The sequence below is a fragment of the Rhinopithecus roxellana genome, chromosome 19 (assembly GCF_007565055.1).
Source record: "Rhinopithecus roxellana isolate Shanxi Qingling chromosome 19, ASM756505v1, whole genome shotgun sequence".
Classification (NCBI taxonomy): domain Eukaryota; kingdom Metazoa; phylum Chordata; class Mammalia; order Primates; family Cercopithecidae; genus Rhinopithecus; species Rhinopithecus roxellana.
The window spans coordinates 18,179,475-18,197,727 of record NC_044567.1 but is presented as its reverse complement, the minus strand read 5'-3'; the positions used below and the strand labels follow the sequence as shown (position 1 = coordinate 18,197,727).

Here is an 18,253-nt window from a genome sequence, read left to right as displayed (position 1 = left end):
GGGAAACACTGTGAGATGCCATCACTACAAAAAACTTAAAAATTAGCCAGGCCTAGTGGTACATGCCTGTAGTCCCAGCTACTCAGAAAGCTGAGGTGAGAGGATTGCTTGAGCCTGGGAGGTTGAGGCTGCAGTAAGCCGTGCTTATGCCACTGCACTCTAGCCTGGGTGACAGAATGAGATTCTAAAAACAAAAAAAAAGTCAAAGCCTAGCCTAAAGAAAACCTAACTTTGGGAGTAATGACCCCTGACCTTCACTAAGATTTGGAAAGTGAAGAGACTCAAGTGCTATAAACTATATTTTATCTGGATCTGATCTCTTCCCATTAGCTCTAAGTGCTGCTGCTGCTGCTTTCTCTTAAAGAAATAGGAGTCTTGCTATGTTGCCCAGGAAGGGCTCAAGCGATCATCCCACCTCAGCCTTCCGAGTAGCTGGGACCAAAGGCACGTGCCACTGTGCCCAGCTTCTCTAAATCCTTTTTACATCCTCTGTTTCTTCAGGGGTTCCCCATAAAACTTTGAACTTTTAGGATATAATCTCAGACTAGAGCAGCCTTTCATAGTTCCTGGGCTTCTTATTTTATATAACGCCCAGACTGCTTCACTACGATTATATTTGTGGGAAAAACTAAAAAGAGAGTTTTAAAAACATATGTGTTTCTCTCATTTGAAAAACAATTTAAAAGCCATCTGTGAACTGTGTGGTATCTTTATCTGGTCCTGATCTCTTCTGCAGACACTGCCTCATCATACCACTTTAGGGTCAGGGCATTTACATTTTGTTACTACATCATTAATGGTCTAATAACAAGAGAGCAGAACTTCAAAAAGGGGTGGGGTGGTGGGGGGAAGGCAGTCTGACTTATGTTTGGGAGAATTTGACCATCTCACCAACACTGCATTACTTTCAAGGCAAACTGGAAGGAAGTTTTACTTGCAAACCTCTTATATAAATTTCCTGTGGGTAGTCTACCTTGTATTTTTTGGTTTGTCAGCAGATGAAAATTCAAAATATCACAGAAAGCTCCTGCCATTTGAGCACTGGAAGGCCAGAAACAGCAGCACGAACAGCAATATAAGCAGGTCTCATTGGGTCAAGCTCTCCACAACACCAGAAACAGGAGAAGCAGAACACTAAAAGGTTTCCTTGGACCTTGGTCATAGCCTCAGAATTCCGCTAGGACAACTATTAATGTCAAGAATTTTATATATCTTCCTCCTTCCAACAAAAGCCACGTAGGAAAATCCCCCCCCCACCAAAACAAAACAAAACAAAAAAAAACACCACCAAGAAGATACCTCAGAATCATCAGGAGGTAATTATTCATTATATATAAGTTTTCTTCAGGATCAAAGAGTAATAGAGATAAGATTAGATAGAGGTTCTAGCTTTGTCTCCTCACTAACTAATTAGATAAATCAACATGTCTTAACCTCGGTATCTTTAAGTATAAAATGAGGGTGTTGGACCATCTGATTTCTGAAGTTTACTTTAGTTCTAAAATTGTATGTCTTTTTTGTTGTTGTTGTTTTGAGACAGGGTCTTGCTCTATCACCCAGGCTGAAGTGCAGTGGTGTGATCTCAGCTCACCGCAGCCTCCACCTCCTGGGCTCAAGCAGTCTTGCTACCTTGGCCTCCCAGGTAGCTGGGACTACAGGTGCGCACCACCACACCCAGCTAAATTTTGTATTTTTGTAGAGACACGGTTTTGTCACGTTGCCCAGGCTGGTCTCAAAGTCCTGAGCTCAAGCCATTGGCCCTCCTCAGCCTCCCAAAGTGCTGTGATTTGTACAGGTGTGAGCCACTGCACCCAGCCTTGTGTGAGTCTTGATAAGATTACTTTGGATAAAAAAATTACATATATGCACAGAGCCCATACAGCATATTTGGCATTCAAGTATCTGTAGACCAACTCGCTATTCCTTGGTAATAAAAAGAGAAGTATTTCTTTTCTTTTTTTTTTTTAAGAGACAGAGTCTTGCTCTATTGCCCAGGCTGGAGTGTAGTGGCACGATCACAGCTCACTGCAGCCTTGAACTCCCAGCCTCAAGTGACCCTCCTACCTGAGCCTTCTGAGTAGCTGGGTAGGACTACAGGCATGTGCCACCACAGCTGGCTTTTTTTTTTCTTTTTTGAGACAGAGTCTTGCTCTGTCGTCCAGGCTGGAGTGCAGTGGTGTGATCTCAGCTCACTGCAACCTCCACTTTCCAGGTTCAAGCGATTCTCCTGCCTCAGACTCCAGAGCAGCTGGGATTACAGGCACCTGACACCACACCCGGCTAATTTTTTTGTATTTTTAGTAGAGCGGGGTTTCACCATGTTGCCCAGGCTGGTTTCGAACTCCCGAGCTCAGGCAATCTGCCCACATTGGACTTCCCAAGTGCTGGGATTACAGGTGTGAGCCACCACAGCCGGCCCTCACTAACTTTTTTAAAATTATTTTTTTAGAGAGACAGGGTCTCCCTATGTTGCCCAGGCTGATCTCAAACCCTTGGGCTCAAGAGATCCTACCATCTTGGCCTCCCAAAGTGCTGGGATTACAAGTGTAAGACACCACGCCCAGCCTAAGTATTTCTTGTTTAAAAATGTGTGAGTCTATAAAGCTCTGAAATTATCTATATTAGTCAAAATAAGGAGAGGTGGAGAGTGATGGGGGAGAGGCTTTAACTTATAACTTAATTTGCATGTATTTTACACAAGAATTTTGTTACTGTGTAAAGCGATTTGATATTCCAGAAAAATTTTTACTGTGAATAGCTGTCTTCTTTTTTACTAGCCTGTGCAGGTTGGCAGCCAAATTCCAGACAATTCGTACAATTGAATTGTCTCACCATAAACAGTTCTTTCCCTTCCACTCTCAAAATGAAACTACTCATCCTATTTTTGCGGTGAAGGTATGTCATAGCTTAGCAAAGGGAATACTGGAAGAAGTACTAGAAGACATGAGTTTGAATCCTATCCTTGCTATTACTAAACTTTGGTAAGTCACTCAGGCTTTGGCTTTCTCATCTGTTAAACTGCACTAGTACACACATCCTTACCTCTTAATATCATTGATACTCATTTAGAAACCACCCAATGTCAGGGCCTGGGTTAGTTATTGAAGTAATGAAGATGAAAAAGACTCCTCTAGTGGGCAAGGAAGACAGGCAAATAAGTAGTTCTATGTACCAGTGAATGGGGATAGAGAACAAATTAAAAGGCAGAATTTTTAAGACTTGAAGACAACTGGGTATGGAATGAGTGGCTAGAGAAAATAAAATTAGTGGATGTTAAGGCTACCTGAAAATTTAAATTTCTCCCTCCACCAAATTTCACCTTTCTTTATAGAAGCACACCCCAACAAATACAATAAACATAAAAGCATAATTTCAGCCTAGAACAGTCATATTACATACTTTCTCCTTTTCTATGTCAGTTTATTCATACCAATGCTTCTTCAGAAAGACAATCATTAAAATTTTAGTTTCTAGCATTGGCTCCACAGGAAAGATGAAGTGCTACAGATACTGCATTTCTAAGTTCACATTCTTCCCTCTAACTCTATAGCCATTAGGTTAAAACCATTTGGGCCAGGATATCAGCAACAAACAAGAAGTTTACATTTCTCTTAAGTGCAACAGAATCAATCTGAATAAGCAAAAAAAGTCAGAATGCTTAGAAATATGCCCTAGACTGGGCACAGTGGCTCATGCCTGTAATCATAACCCTTTGGGAGGCCAAGGTGGGAGAACTGCTTGAGCCCAGGAAGTCGAGACTAGGCAACTTAGGGAGATCCTGTCTCTTTGTTTTTGTGTTTTTGTTTTGTTTTGTTTTGTTTTGAGTCTCACTCTGTCACCCAGGCTAGAGTGCAGTGGCACGATCTTGGCTCACTGCAACCTCTGCCTCCCAGGTTCAAGCAATTCTCCTGCCTCAGTCTCCCGAGTAGCTGAATTACAGGTGCCCACCACCATGCCTGGCTAATTTTCTTTGTATTTTTAGTACAGACAGGCTTTCACTATGTTGACCAGGCTGGTCTTGAATTCCTGACCTCAACTGATTCGCCTGCCTTGGCCTCCCAAAGTGCTGGGATTACAGGTATGAGCCACCATGCCCAGCCGGGAGACTCTCTCTCTTAAAATAAAAATAAAATAAAATAAAATAAAATATAAAATAAAATAAAATAAAATAAAATAAAATAAAAAAGGTTAGGCAGGGTTGGCATGTGCTTGTAGTCCCAGTTATTCGAGAGGCTGAGGTGTGAAGATTGCTTGAGCCTGGAAAGTTGAGGCTGCAATGAGCTATGTACTCTAGTCTGGGTGACAGAGCAAGACCCTGTCTCAAAAGAAAAAAAAAAAAATATGCCCTAAACATCTCATTTGGAAATATTTTTGCCAATTCTTCTAACATTTACCCATGTTAAATTTCCTCCTTTAAAATAAAATGCTGCATTTTCTGTTTGTTCTGCAAGTTTATAAGTAACTTAGCAATGTGGGAGTAAGTGGGTACCAGTGCTGAATCATGAGGACAGGAAGGGGCATAAAGAGTGCTCTATTAATGACTGATTAATTAAATGAAGCAAAGATGAGCTTCTGGACTTGGGTGAGTGGCCCTAAACAATATGCCACAGTCATCATAAGCTAACTGTAGCATGCTGGTTGCTACAGCAGAGTCAGCTGGACTGTGCAAGTGTCCCGAGCAGACGTTCCTATTAGTTTTCATCCAACTACATATAAGTTTTAGACCTTAGTTGGCAGCAAAGAAGCTGCGATGATCAGTCAGTAACATTAAGTGAGCATGCACAGTGAGTACAGAATAGTAAGCACTCTGGGGTGACATAAACCCCCACCTATAAAATAAGTTTGAACTGAATGAACTCTCTAAGATCCTTAGTCTGCTAAATGTAAGATATGGTTCCTGTCAGGAGACAGGACTATCTTCACTTGAGCAAAAATATTGTTATCTATTTCTGACACAATTAGGTGGGAACAAACTGAGGAAAACTGAAGACCTAAACCTTATTATAAGAGAAGAACAAAAGGACTAAGAGCAGACAATAGACTTTTCAATCCTATCAACAGGTCAGTTGAAGAACTATCTTCTTTAATAGATACATGGGCTGTGGCAGCTATACTTCCCTTCATTCAAGATTTTGAGTTGTAGAAAAGATAAATAAACTTGAAACATCACAGTGTTTTATTCTGCCCAGCATTCCCTGACCTCTAGGGAACCACCCCCTTTCACTCCCAAACCAAGTGGTTTGATTAGGCTTGATTGCAATCTCCCAACTCCTAAGGATGGGCACCTGACCCACCCAGGCCTGGCCAATCAAATGATATCCTCCTCCCTGAGCACCATGACTGGCTCCAGGATGGACACATGGTCTGAAACAGACAAAGGACAGACAATGGGATGGCTAACCCAATATATACCCTCAACCCTCTTTTCCTTATCTGACTTTATTATATAGAATAGAAAAGCTAAATACTCACTTTAGCCTGTTTTGCAGCTAGGAGGCCACATATGACACAGTTCTGGACGATGACATATGAGCAGGAGTTTGTTAAGCAGGCTTCTAGGAAAGCTTTTACTTTCCTGATTAAGGGAACAGATACTGCTAATGCACCTTCTTTCCTCCATTTTCTTGCTTTGAATATCGACGGGATTTCTGGATAAGCTACAGTTATATGGTAACCGGTCACCATATAGTATGCAGGCAACATTCTAAAGATGGCAGGGCAGAAAATAAAAAAGCTGGATCCTTGACACAAGTGAGCTACTCTATCAGCTCCAGACTATGGAGGAAACCTCTTGATATAAGGAAAAAGTGTACTCTTATTTCTTAAACCACTATAATTTTCTACTACTTATAGCCAAACACATTCCTAATAAAAAGTCTTTCAAAGATTTTTTTCTGGAGCTATTTGGGAAGCTCTTTCCAGAAGGATTGTTATGGTAATAGAATGTAGGCCTAGACTGCTAGCTCCACCTTTGCAAACACATGGGGAAAGCCTGTTTGAAAATGAAGTCAAAATACAGGAAAACAGAGCAGAGGAGAGTCAGATTCCTGGCAGGGAAGATCATCTCACAACCTGAATTCCAACAGGGCCTGAAGTCAGCTGTGCTCAAGATTTTTCAGTTATGAGCCTTTAAGAATTCCCTTTTTCGCTTAAGCCAGTTTAAACTAAGTTTCACTGGAAAGAGTCTTGACTAAATATGCCACATAGAAGCACTTATATTAACCAACCAACACAAACACATTAATTTGACACATTAATCTGTGACTTTAAGATGACAGTCAATTAGGTTCTCCTTCTGTATATGTATACAGTTGATCCTTGAACAACACAGGTCTGAATTGCATGGGACCACTTAAATGTGAATTTTTTTCAATAAAAGTTATATTGAGTGTGCCTGCCTCTCCTTCCACCTCCTCCACCACTTTTGCCTCTGCAATCCCTCCTTTCTCTTCCTTCTTAGCCTACTCAATATGAAGACAATGAGGATAAAGACCTTTATGATGATCCACTTACAAACAAACAATTTATTTTCTCTTCCTTATGATTTTTCTTAACATTTTATTTTCTCTGGCTTACTTTAAGAATACAGTATATAATACATATAAACAGACAAAATGTGTTAATTGACTTATACATGGATTTTCAACTGTAGGCAGGGGGTTAGGAGGATGGAGTTGGCACCTCAGCCCCTGCATTGCTTAAGGGTCCATTGTATTTGTATGTTTTTAAAAGTCTCATATTCTATTTACACAAATATATGTAAATAAATGAATATAAATATGTGAATATATGTCCAGAAAGATATTCTCAAGTTAATCCAGACGAGACTGGGATTGGGGTGGTAGTTGCAGATAATTAACTTGCTGCAAAATTTTTATTTTATATGTTCTCACAGATTACATGCATATATACAAATGAAATTTTAATAAATCTGCTGTGAAGACATAAGTGCCAGGCAGTGTATACTAGCTAAGAACATAGATTCTGGAGTTAAGGAAACCTAATTTTAAGATCTGGCTTATGACATTAAGCATGTTATTTAACTTCAGTTAATCTTCCATTTCCCATCTGTAAAAAGGAATAGTAATGGTACATTATAGTGTTATTGTGAGAATTTAATGAGCTAGCATATAAGAAGTGTTCAGTACATAGCAAAGTTCTAATTATTCTTAGAAATTATGAACAAAAATGATAATTTATGTCTAACTTTGAGTAATTACTTAAATGAAAACTACTTGAAAGAAGCTTAGTTTTTCTCAGTCCAAACTCAAAAACTTGTATTGAATTTTTAGAAGTATTCTTCATGAGTTTAAACACCATCAATCTAATATTCCTATATTAAGTAATTTTAAATAAATACAGTGAGATAGAATTTGCCCCAGTTAGACTCCCAAATGAAGACCTCCAATTGGCCTAAGCAGCATCACTGAGGATTACTAGGAGTCTTTTCCAAAAGCCAGAGGCTGTGTGTGCACACATTTTTATTTCATGTAAAGTGTTATATACTTCATCTGTATTGTTTGTACGCTTAAAAGAAATTCACCCCAAATTTTTCTATAGATTTTCATAAAGATCCTTTATATTAAGGCATAAAAAAGACCGAACCTTATCAAATGCCTTTTCTACATCAATTGAGATAAACATGATTTTTCTCTTTTAAGATATTATAAAATAATAGATTTTCTGTTTTAAAATATTAATAGATTTTCTGTAGGTGAACGATCCTTGCATTACTGGGATAAACCCCACTTGATCATAATGTATACTTTTTTAAAAGTCACAAGCTTCATCTGCTATTTTGGAATAATAACTTTAATGGTTAATATTTATTAAATGTTTAGTATGTGCCAGGCACTATTCTATGCTCTCCTTACATGCATTAGCTCTTTTCTCATTATAACAATTTAATGAGGTAAAATCATTTTTAATCACCATTTTACAGATGAATTAACTGATATACGCAGAGGTTAAATAATCTGCCTAAGTCACAAAGGGAGGTACTAGTAAAGCCAGGATTCATACTCAATCTGTCTGAAAACTGTACTGTACTATTCCCAGTTCACCATTCAAAACGTGCAACATGGTGAAACTGAGATTGACACTACACTCTTTTTTATTTTATTTTATTTTTTTTGAGACGGAGTCTCGCTCTGTTGCCCAGGCTGGAGTGCAGTGGCATGATCTCGGCTCACTGCAAGCTCCACCTCCTGGGTTCGTGCCATTATCCTACCTCAGCCTCCTGAGTAGCTGGGATTACAGGCACCTGCCACCATGCCTGGCGAATTTTTTTTTTAGTACTTTTTTTAGTAGAGATGGTGTTTCACCACATTAGCCAGGATGGTCTTGATCACCTGACCTCGTGATCCACCCGCCTCCGCCACCGCCTCCCAAAGTGCTGGGATTACAGGCGTGAGCCACCGTGCCCGGCTGACACTACGCTCTTAATCACTACAGTCCAGAGATTATAAACTGAGTACATAATCTGCACAGAGCACTAAGCTAAACCCTATACATTTTGCAGAAAAGTCATGAGGTACAGAAACATAAGCTATATTGCATATTCCAAAGACCAAATTAATCTTTTAAAGTAAAAAAAAAAAAAAAATCCAGGTGTCTATATACCAAATATATTTGTGTGTAGGTGTCTTCCAATCTCAGCTGTAAATAGCTATAACATGAATGGCGATACCTTCAAGCAGCTGTTAATAGGCCAACAAGAGGCGCATAGGATATGCATCATGTGGTTGGTGAGTGGACAGGGAGTGGGAAGTGAAAAGGTAGAATCTGATTGGTGGCTTAAGTAAAGCACTTCAAGAACCTGTTGACATCTCTTAAGAGCAGTGATGATAAAGATCAACTAGCAAACATAGATCAAAAACTCAATTTCCATACTGAAGGAAAAGTAGAAGCAGGCAATATGCTAGGTTCTTTTACATTCAATTATATATGGTTGGTATAACTTTATACACATCTAGCTGGGTTAGTGCTAAAAGACCATGAACATCTGCCTAAGGAGACCACTTCTAGCAGTGGATAAAAGCCATTTAAAGAATTTAAAGTCTCTGTAAAATGCATCTAGCCTTTAAACAGAAATGGCCTCCTAACTAGTTTTCACTCTATCAGTCTTCTCTTCAAAATCAAAATATTCCGACACCAAGACTGGAAAGGGCTGCCCCTAACTTCTACCACAGTACTCCCTTAAGGTCATCACTAAACTCAGTGATAAGCAAAGGGATTACTGTTAAGAGGCCAATTAATAGCAAAATATCTAAGAAGTGATTTGTTTAGACATCTCAACCTATTTAACTAGTTAAATAATAGTGGAACTTTGGATTTTCCTTTCCTCTTCTTTTGTTTTACAGAATAATATATTTACTCTTTTTTTATTTCATGGAAAGCCTTAGGTTTTTACAACTAACAGATTTTTAAAATTTTCACAGAAAAAGTACTCAATTGCCAGGAATGCTCAGAACAGTGCACAGTGACTTTTGGTGCAGTAAGTTACATTTTCCAGCCGTTCTATCTAGACAGCAGACAGGAAACTCCTCAGGAAATCTTGTTCTTCAGGCTGCTGTTTAGCAACTCTTTGACACAGATGATTAATTAACTAGTAACCATTAATAACAGTTAAAACTCCTCTAGAGACAGAAGGGTAGCATAAGGGCGTCTGATTGTCTTCACTTTTCATTATTGTTTACCTTGAACCAGGCAAGATTTACTAATTAATGAAGTCAGTGAAAGAGGACAATTATTTTGCTACTTCTAAGGACACATTTACCAAGAGGCATTAGTAAATTAGTTTAATGTCCCTGATGCTGGCCAATAAATGGAACATAATAGATCTTGTTAGTTCCTTCTATAATATAGAACTTTTCTCTAGGTTAAGACTTACTGTGCTCTTCTAAGGGTGTTGGGCCTCATTATTTTCTAGTTCTAAACCAAATACTAAAGAAAGATGTAACCATCAGGGGGCTGTTTAACACACAAGCATGCATCTCTATTTACTAGCCTGGGCTGGTTTTAGAAGAGAACACACTTTACCTCGTTGCCCTTTATGCCTGTGACAACAAAAGCTCTGGAGTCACACTAGAATTACGAAGACAGAACCACAAAGGGAAGGTGAGGTCTTCCCTTTGTAAATGTCTGGCTGACAGTTTGAGAGGAGGAGTGTCAAATTCACTCTCATTTGGTACCAGCAATCAGATAATCTAAATGTCCAATTCAAAAGAAAGCAAAACTCAGGAAAATTTGTTGCTGGGTCATCCTATTCAAGTCTTATCTGTTCTGTTTTAATTGTTGCTCCTAGGAAAAGTATTCCCCTTACTCACTCTTCACATCATTAGGCTGTTCTGTCCAAAGGAGATTAGGAAGTGCTTGTAAAAACTGCTGCTAAATCAACAGGTGGAGATAAAAAACCATCTTGTCTTTCTCAGCAGTGACTTGGCTAGTTGTAAGTAATATTGAATGCAAATCTGGCAATCTATCTTCATACTTCTTTTCTAACAACATTCACACCTGATTCTGTGTCAGTGGCGAGAATGCAATAGCAACAGCCTCACATTCCTGGCTGGAATAAGAAATACCAGGTATTTTGGCTCAGTATTTGGAAAGGACATCTTGATATACATGTAGTAGGTTATGGCACTGAGGTCAAAGCTCCAACTCCAGTAATTTTTCCCATAGACACCAATAAATCAGGAGACATAAAACCAAGGGTAATTTATTAGCAAAGGAGCTACAAAAATACGCACTTTCTCCTACGACATTAGGAATGAGATTTTATTTAGTTTCACAAATATTGAACATTTTCTTACTTAGGACCATGATGTTAAAAAAAAAAAAAAAACCCTACAAATAATACATTTGCTTAAAAATCCTTAATAGATTATTCTATTGGAAGGGAAATCTTGCCCCCAACAGTTACCAGAAAAATATTCCCCCCTCCTCTCACCTGTTTATGAGGACCCCTGAGTATATGTGCCTTAGCGCCTTCACAAGCTGTCCTCATTGCTTCCAGTGATGGTGTGCCCAACAGATCCGTGATCAAATCCAACTATAAGGAAATAAAATACAGATAGATAGCAATCTCATGGAAATAACTTTTCATTACTCTTAAATCATAGTCTTAGAGATGTGGACCAAATTTGGGGAAAAAAACCTTAAGACAAGCTCTAGGTTAACTGACAGGAGCCCCTACTTTCACTTTCTGGCCTATTAAAAAAGACTTCTAGGAATTTATAATAAATTCCTCACATAAAGGAATTTAAATATATTCCTGTTAATTTATTATTCCTAATATTTAAAATAAATAATCCTGTTATAATTCCTGTTATTTTATTATTCCTATTTATTATTTAAAGGTTCCTCTTTATCCTATTCCTATTTATACTATTATTTATAATATATAGGATTATCCTATATATCCCATTCCTATTTATCCTATTATTTTAAAGTTCCTATTTATTTATATAAAAGTTCCTATTTATATGAGAGAAATACAGAAATATGTTTTGATAAGTATGACATTCTAAGACTAGAGCAATTTGGGAGTCTGTATCTGTCTGTCCTGTTTTCTTGATACCATAGCACCTAAGATCTTTGCAGAGTTGAACTCCTCTTCTATTGATGGCTAATGACTATACTTTCCAAACAGTTAATGAATGGATTCTGATGCTTCAAATGAATGCAGGCTCACCAAGGAGCTAATCCACAAATTGGACACCTGTGATTTCATAAATCCTGAAAACATTCACACCTGAAATGAAAGCTAAGCTCTCCATGCTTGGGCCAGTATACATCCTTTACATTCTAGTCATGCTAGAAATCTCTTACACTGGCAGAAAACTGTGACACTTAGAAAATATGACACTGCATAAGACCACATTTAGTTAGCTGGACACAATAAAAGAGACCAATAAAACAGTCTTCTTGCAAACAAGTCTTTGGGTAGCAAACTATCTTACCAATTTTCTGTAGTGTCACAATTGTTCTAACTTCATAACTAATTATCAGTAACATTTCATTTGGATTCCTCCAGGATGGGAAATTCTTACCTAGAGAACACTTCTTTTCCTGGTTCTGGGCTTGCCGAATATAAAGCACTATTTATCTAAACCATGGGGTAGCCATCAGCATCACCACCCTACAGGTTAATGGAGATACTTGAGAAGCTTGCTTTCCACAGAAATAAAGATCTCTATACAAAGCTTTTTGGGAAAAGTGTGTAGGTGATACTTTTGGATCTCTAATAACCACACTAAAGGCAGAAGGAAATGACTAGCTTCTAAAAACAAATTGAAACATTCAGAAAGTTGTCTAAAATGGGTCAGATGCATAGATGAGAAACACTTTTATGATGTCTGCTAGTATTGGGTAATTAAATCTCAAAGATACAGAGAAAATACAACAGGAAATAATGACTTCCATTAGAAGTTAGAGCCTTTTCTATTTTAGATCTTCATTTCTCACCCCAGCACATATCAACAATTAGACAGACATGAATTCTCCTGCAGTGGCTATGTCAGACTGCCAAACTGAAGATCTATATATTTCTCTAGCAAATGAGATATCTGAACTCCAGTCCAGTTGCTTCACACTTTCCCTCACATATTTTTTGCAGCAGCAATTCAAGATTCTTGTTCCATATATAGGATTTGAATACCTCCTTATTATTTTTTACTTAAGCTTTTCTGTATGCAAGGTAGTAGTCACATTCATTTTATGACAGCTTATGTCCAGATATGAGAGTCTTATAGGTTAAGTCTGTTAAACTTTACTTTCTAAAGAAATTGAAAATTGAATATTGTCAATAGTACCCAACATCAGATTACATATTATATGTACATAATTTTTTAACACCAGAATCAATTTTTAAGATGTAAAATTAAAAAAAGACAGTTTGAATGTATAGCATAGAAAAATTTAAATGTTGATAAAAGCAGATATAGTTTCTAACCTATTAGGTAAAAATTCTTTGTAGAAAAAGCATAAAAGAAATAATTCTGTCTGGTCAAGTGCATGAATTATTTACAAAGACACAGTAGTCAGTGTGATCTTTTAAAATGTCATTAATCAAATCTTAGTATTCCTTTGGTCAAAACCTTCATTTACGTTTTCTATCACACTTGGAATAAAATCCTAAGGCCTTATCATGTCATCATGGCCAGGTTCTTTCTCACTTTCTGATCTCATCTCCTACAGCGTCTTCCATCACATGCCACCCCTCCAACATGCCATGCTTGTTCCTGCCTCAGGGGGCTTTGTTATGGTGGTTGTCCCTCTTCTTGGAACTTCTTCAGCATCTTGCTGCCTCATTTTATGTGGGTGAAATGTTACCTCCTCAGAGAATCCTTTAGTGCCTGCTCTGCTCTGCCACCATTCTCTATCCCTAACCTGGCTACATTTTTCTTTATGGAACTTCCATTACTTGGGATCATATTTATTTGCATACTTATTTTTGTCTCATGTGAAAGTTTCACAAAGGTTAAGAATGACACTGTCTTATTTACTGCTGTATCCCCAGCGTCCTGGCACACTACCACCATCGTAATTGCAAACATTTACAGAGTGCTTACTATGTGCCAGGCCCCATTTTCAGCTTTCCTGCTTCATTGTACAACAATCCTCAGAACAGTTTTAGGGGCAAAAAAAAAAAAAAAAAAAAAAAAAAGAAGAAAAAAAAAAGGAAGAGAGAGGTTAAGTAACTTACCCAAGATTTAACATAAGTGGTGTAGCTGGGATTTGAACCCACCAATCTGATTTCACAGCCTGAGCTCATGGTTACTACATTATTTTCATGCAAGTGAATTAATAAAAAATACCTAGTAATTATCCCAAGAAAATATGTGTAGTAGTGAATAATTACCTTTAAAGACAATTAAAGTAACATGAATAGCTTCCAAAGGATTCTCTGAGATTATATTTTAATCATCTCCTGATGTTCTCTGCCATATTTAGATATTTTAGTACAATAATAAAGGTTAGAAATTTTCCTAAATGTTCAGATTTCAAGAAATCAACACAAAAATTTACATTCTAAGCACAAAGTGTAAGCACATTAAGTCACGAATACATTTTCAAGTCAGAGCCATTCACTTAGAAGGAAAAGAGGCCTTCTAACAACTGAAGATTATGCCTGTGCAAATTGTCACAGCACAGCTTGCGGCTATGCATCAGTGCATATAATAATGTCAACAGGCTGGGTGCGGTGGCTCATGCTTGTAATCCCAGCACTTTGGGAGGCTGAGGCAGGTGGATCACCTGAGGTCAGGAGTTCGAGACCAGCCTGGCCAACACGGCAAAACCCTGTCTCTACTAAAAATACAAAAACTAGCCAGGTGTGGTGGAGTGCACCTGTAATCTCAGCTACTTGGGAGGCTGAGGCAGGAGAATCACTTGACCCTGGCAGGCGGAGGTTGCAGTGAGCCAAGATGGCAACACTGCACTCCAGCCTAGGCAACAAGAGCAAAACTCCGTCTCAAAAAAAATAAATAAATAAAATAATAATTATAATAAATAAATAAAGTCAATACACACTCTAAAGGCTCATAAGTTACAAAATGAATCTCTTTGTAATCTTCAACTTTATAACTTTCTGAATTTTAAGTGAACCTGAATTTCCCAAAAGCAAATTAGACAGTATAATGAATAAGCCCAAGACACATGTGCAGGATGGATTTTTCCTTCAAATCTGTAATAGAATTAAAACTAAAACCTAAATTGAAATCATACCTGCTGAATGGGACTCTGTGCCTGAAACAATATTCTTCGTCCTAGTAGTTCTGCAAAGATACATCCCACAGACCAGATGTCAATAGCATTGCTGTAATGACGGCTGCCCATCAGGATTTCCGGAGCCCGATAATACTGAGTAACAACTTCCTGAGTCATATGACGGGATTCATCTAATTCTTCCACTCTGGCCAATCCAAAATCACAAATCTAAATAGAAAAGGCAGTCAAAACATTGTCAAGCAAATACAAATGAAAGAGTAAAACAAAACATCAAAACCTTGATAGGGCACTGAACTTTGAAACTTTTTTTTTGAGACGGAGTCTCACTCTGTCACCCAGGCTGGAGTGCAGTGGCACAATCTCAGCTCACTGCAACCTCCGCTTCCCGGGTTCAAGGGATTCTCCTGCCTCAGCCTCCCAAATAGCTGGGACTACAGGTGCCCACCACCACGCCTGGCTATTTTTTTTTTTTTTTTTGTATATTTAGTAGAGAAGGGGTTTAACCATATTGGCCAGGCTGGTCTCAAACTCTTGATCTCAGGTGATCCACCTGCCTTGGTCTCCCAAAGTGCTGGGATTACAGGCGTGAGCCACCGCACCCAGCCACTCTGAAACACTTTTAATGATACAGGTATAGTATATTTATGTCAATATACAATCTGGTTTTATTTGGTTAGAGAGGAACAAAGTCTCAAACTTACATCATTTTCTTAAAAATATTCTTCTCATCTTTATTAATAAAAACATGTCTGTTTTCAGTTGATAATCAAAGCAAAAAAACTAGGTGAACATAAACGACTTTATTTATTTTTAGACAGGGTCTCACTCTGTCTCACTGGCTGCAGTGCAGTGGCATGATCAATCTGAGGCTCCTCCCACCTCAGCCTCCTGAGTAGCTGGGACTACAGGTGCGTGCTACCACGCCCGGCTAATTTTTGTGGTTTTTTTTTTTTTTTTTTTTTGGTAGGGATGAGATTTTGCCATGTTGTCCAGGCTGGTCCTGAACTCCTGGGTTCAAGCAATCTGCTTGCCTCGGCCTCCCAAAAGTGCTGGGATTACAGGTGTGAGCTACTGCACCTGGCCAAATGCATACTTCTAGGTTTGATTTAGAGACCAACTGTTGGCCAGGCACAGTGGCTTATGCCTATAATCCCAGGGATTGGGAGGCTGAGGTGAGAAGACTGCTTGAGAGATCAGGAGTTTAAGACCAGGCTGGACAATATAGCAAGATCTCAACTCTACAAAACAATTAAAAAAAAAAAAAAGCTGGGCGTGGTGGTGTGCACTTGTAGTCCCAGCTATTCTGGAGGCTGAGGTGGGAGGACTGCATGAGCCCAGGAGTTTGAGACTACAGTGAGCTATTACTGTGCCACCACACTCCAGCCTAGGAGACAGAGTGAGATTGAGACCCTATCTTTAAAAAAAATTTAAAAACCCTGACAAAACCAACTACTTTCAAGACTAGTTTATAGACAAAGATATCATAAGACAAAGGGGTGTATCTTGAAGGCTTCTTAGTGGAGACTGCCTGTCATCTTTATGAAATATATATAAATTTCTTTAAAGCAATGGGTTTCAAACTGACTCCAGTGGAATCTAGTTCTGACTTTAGGCATTCCATAAATATTATATCCAAACTTCACATGTACTTATCTATTTAAAATACAAATTCACACTCAAATGTATAAATACGTTAAGACGTAGTATACTGTAGAATACTAATGCTACTGGGTTCATTTCTTCATGCCATAAATATTTAAGTTAGTACTTGTTATATTACAGCTGGTATGTTAGAATCTGGAGATACAGTAATAAGTAATAAAGACTGGTTAACTTCTATACAAACTTAAAAATAAACCTTTTCTTGCTATTTCTGCTCAACTGGAAAGTATGCTGAGGGTTACAAGGTGAGCTATTAATAAACAGCAGCAGTGCCACCACCAGCAACTACTGCTTATCTTTAGGAATTAAAATTTTCTTGATATGGGGCAATCAAAACACAACAACTAGGAGCACTGAGGATGAGATCAGATAGTAATGGCCATCTAAACTCCAGTGTTCTCACTGATTAACTTTACAAGTCACAATATTGCAAGTGATAAAATACGATTTTAAATCTGTTTTCTAAATTGAAGTCCCTATATAAGATTTTATTTGAAAAAGAGTTCTGGCAGCTTAAAAAGAAAATCTGAAAACTCCGTTCTAAAGAAAACAAAATTTACTCCCCAATTTTTGGAAATCCCCTCTTTCTGATTTGAATCTACTGTCTGGTTACATCAAATGAATTCAGATGTGTATGTAGGAATAAGTCAGTATGAAGCCACCATCTTAACAACTTAAGAATGCAGGAAAATTTTCCATACTATACAGACAAACCATATAACATAACAACAAAAGCCTAAGTTCATCAAACATGTTCAAATAACATATATATATATTTTTTGGGGACAGTCTCACTCTGTCATCCAGACTGAAGTGCACTGACACGATCTCGGCTCACTGCAACCTCTGCCTCTCAGGTTCAAACGATTCTCGTGCCTCAGCCTCCCGAGCAGCTGGGACTAGAGGCACGTGCCACCACGCCTGGCTAATTTTTATATTTTTAGTAGAGACAGGTTTTTGCCATGTTGGCCAGGCTTGTCTCAAATTCCTGGCCTCAAGTAATCCGCCCACCTCAGCCTTCCAGTGTTGGGATTACAGGGGTGAGCCACTGCGCCCGGCCAAAATAACATATAATATTTTTAAAACTCCATTACTTGGCCATGACTCTTGAGGGTATTTTAAAAAACTAAACCAACAAAAGGAAAGAACACAATTTTTTCTTGTATATGAAAAAAACAAACCAACCACCCACCCATCCAACAAAAAATGACTTCTGTTATAAAGCAAATCTCTTATTAAAAATATCAGTATGATTTGTCATTTTTAGCAACTTATCTGGAAGACAACCTGAGTCCAAAATAGGAAGCTAACATGATCACATAACTAAAAAAATTCCAGCAAAATTCTCCATCTTGTGCTGAATAGGAAACAAAACACATTCACAATATGGAAGGATACCGATTTTTAAAAACGATTTTGTTATAATGATCTTCAATGAATTTGTATGTTTGAGAAGAAAGAACTGGTGTCTGCAGTCTAGCACTCTATTCTGGCTTTTTAAAAGCAGGCCCATAAGATGAGTCAAAGGAGTGGAGCAAAATTTGTTTGTTCTGATTTGTGTGTTGTGTATTCATGAATGGCATTTTCCTTTAGTTGCCCATTCATACAGTCCGACGTTATAAAACCATAACAGACAATTTGGAAAATGAACTTCAAGCAGTTAATGGCATCAAATATGACAGGTCCTGCACAAAATCCGGTGTGAAGTCTTCCAATCAAAAATCAAAAGAAGAAGAAATTGGCTTAAACGGTCATAAGATTGATTAGGTATGAATAGGACAAAAAAATTTCTAACTATAAGGTTTAACATTTTTTTTTAAATAAAAACGATTATGGGGATAAGTTGCAAGTTCTCTTT

At 38.1% G+C, this 18,253-nt stretch overlaps 1 protein-coding gene across 2 annotated transcripts in view; it reads right to left on the bottom strand.

The window, feature by feature from the left end:
- The window catches only part of NLK (nemo like kinase), a 152,789-nt gene that overhangs the window by 12,885 nt on the left and 121,651 nt on the right, over window positions 1–18,253 (bottom strand). For both annotated transcript variants that reach the window (XM_010372304.2, XM_010372305.2), the window contains exons 6-7: window positions 14,731–14,940; window positions 10,952–11,053 (exon numbers count right to left, since the gene is read on the bottom strand). In XM_010372304.2, coding sequence (XP_010370606.1) covers window positions 10,952–11,053; window positions 14,731–14,940 — 312 coding nt within the window. The remainder of the gene's footprint in view (window positions 1–10,951; window positions 11,054–14,730; window positions 14,941–18,253) is intronic.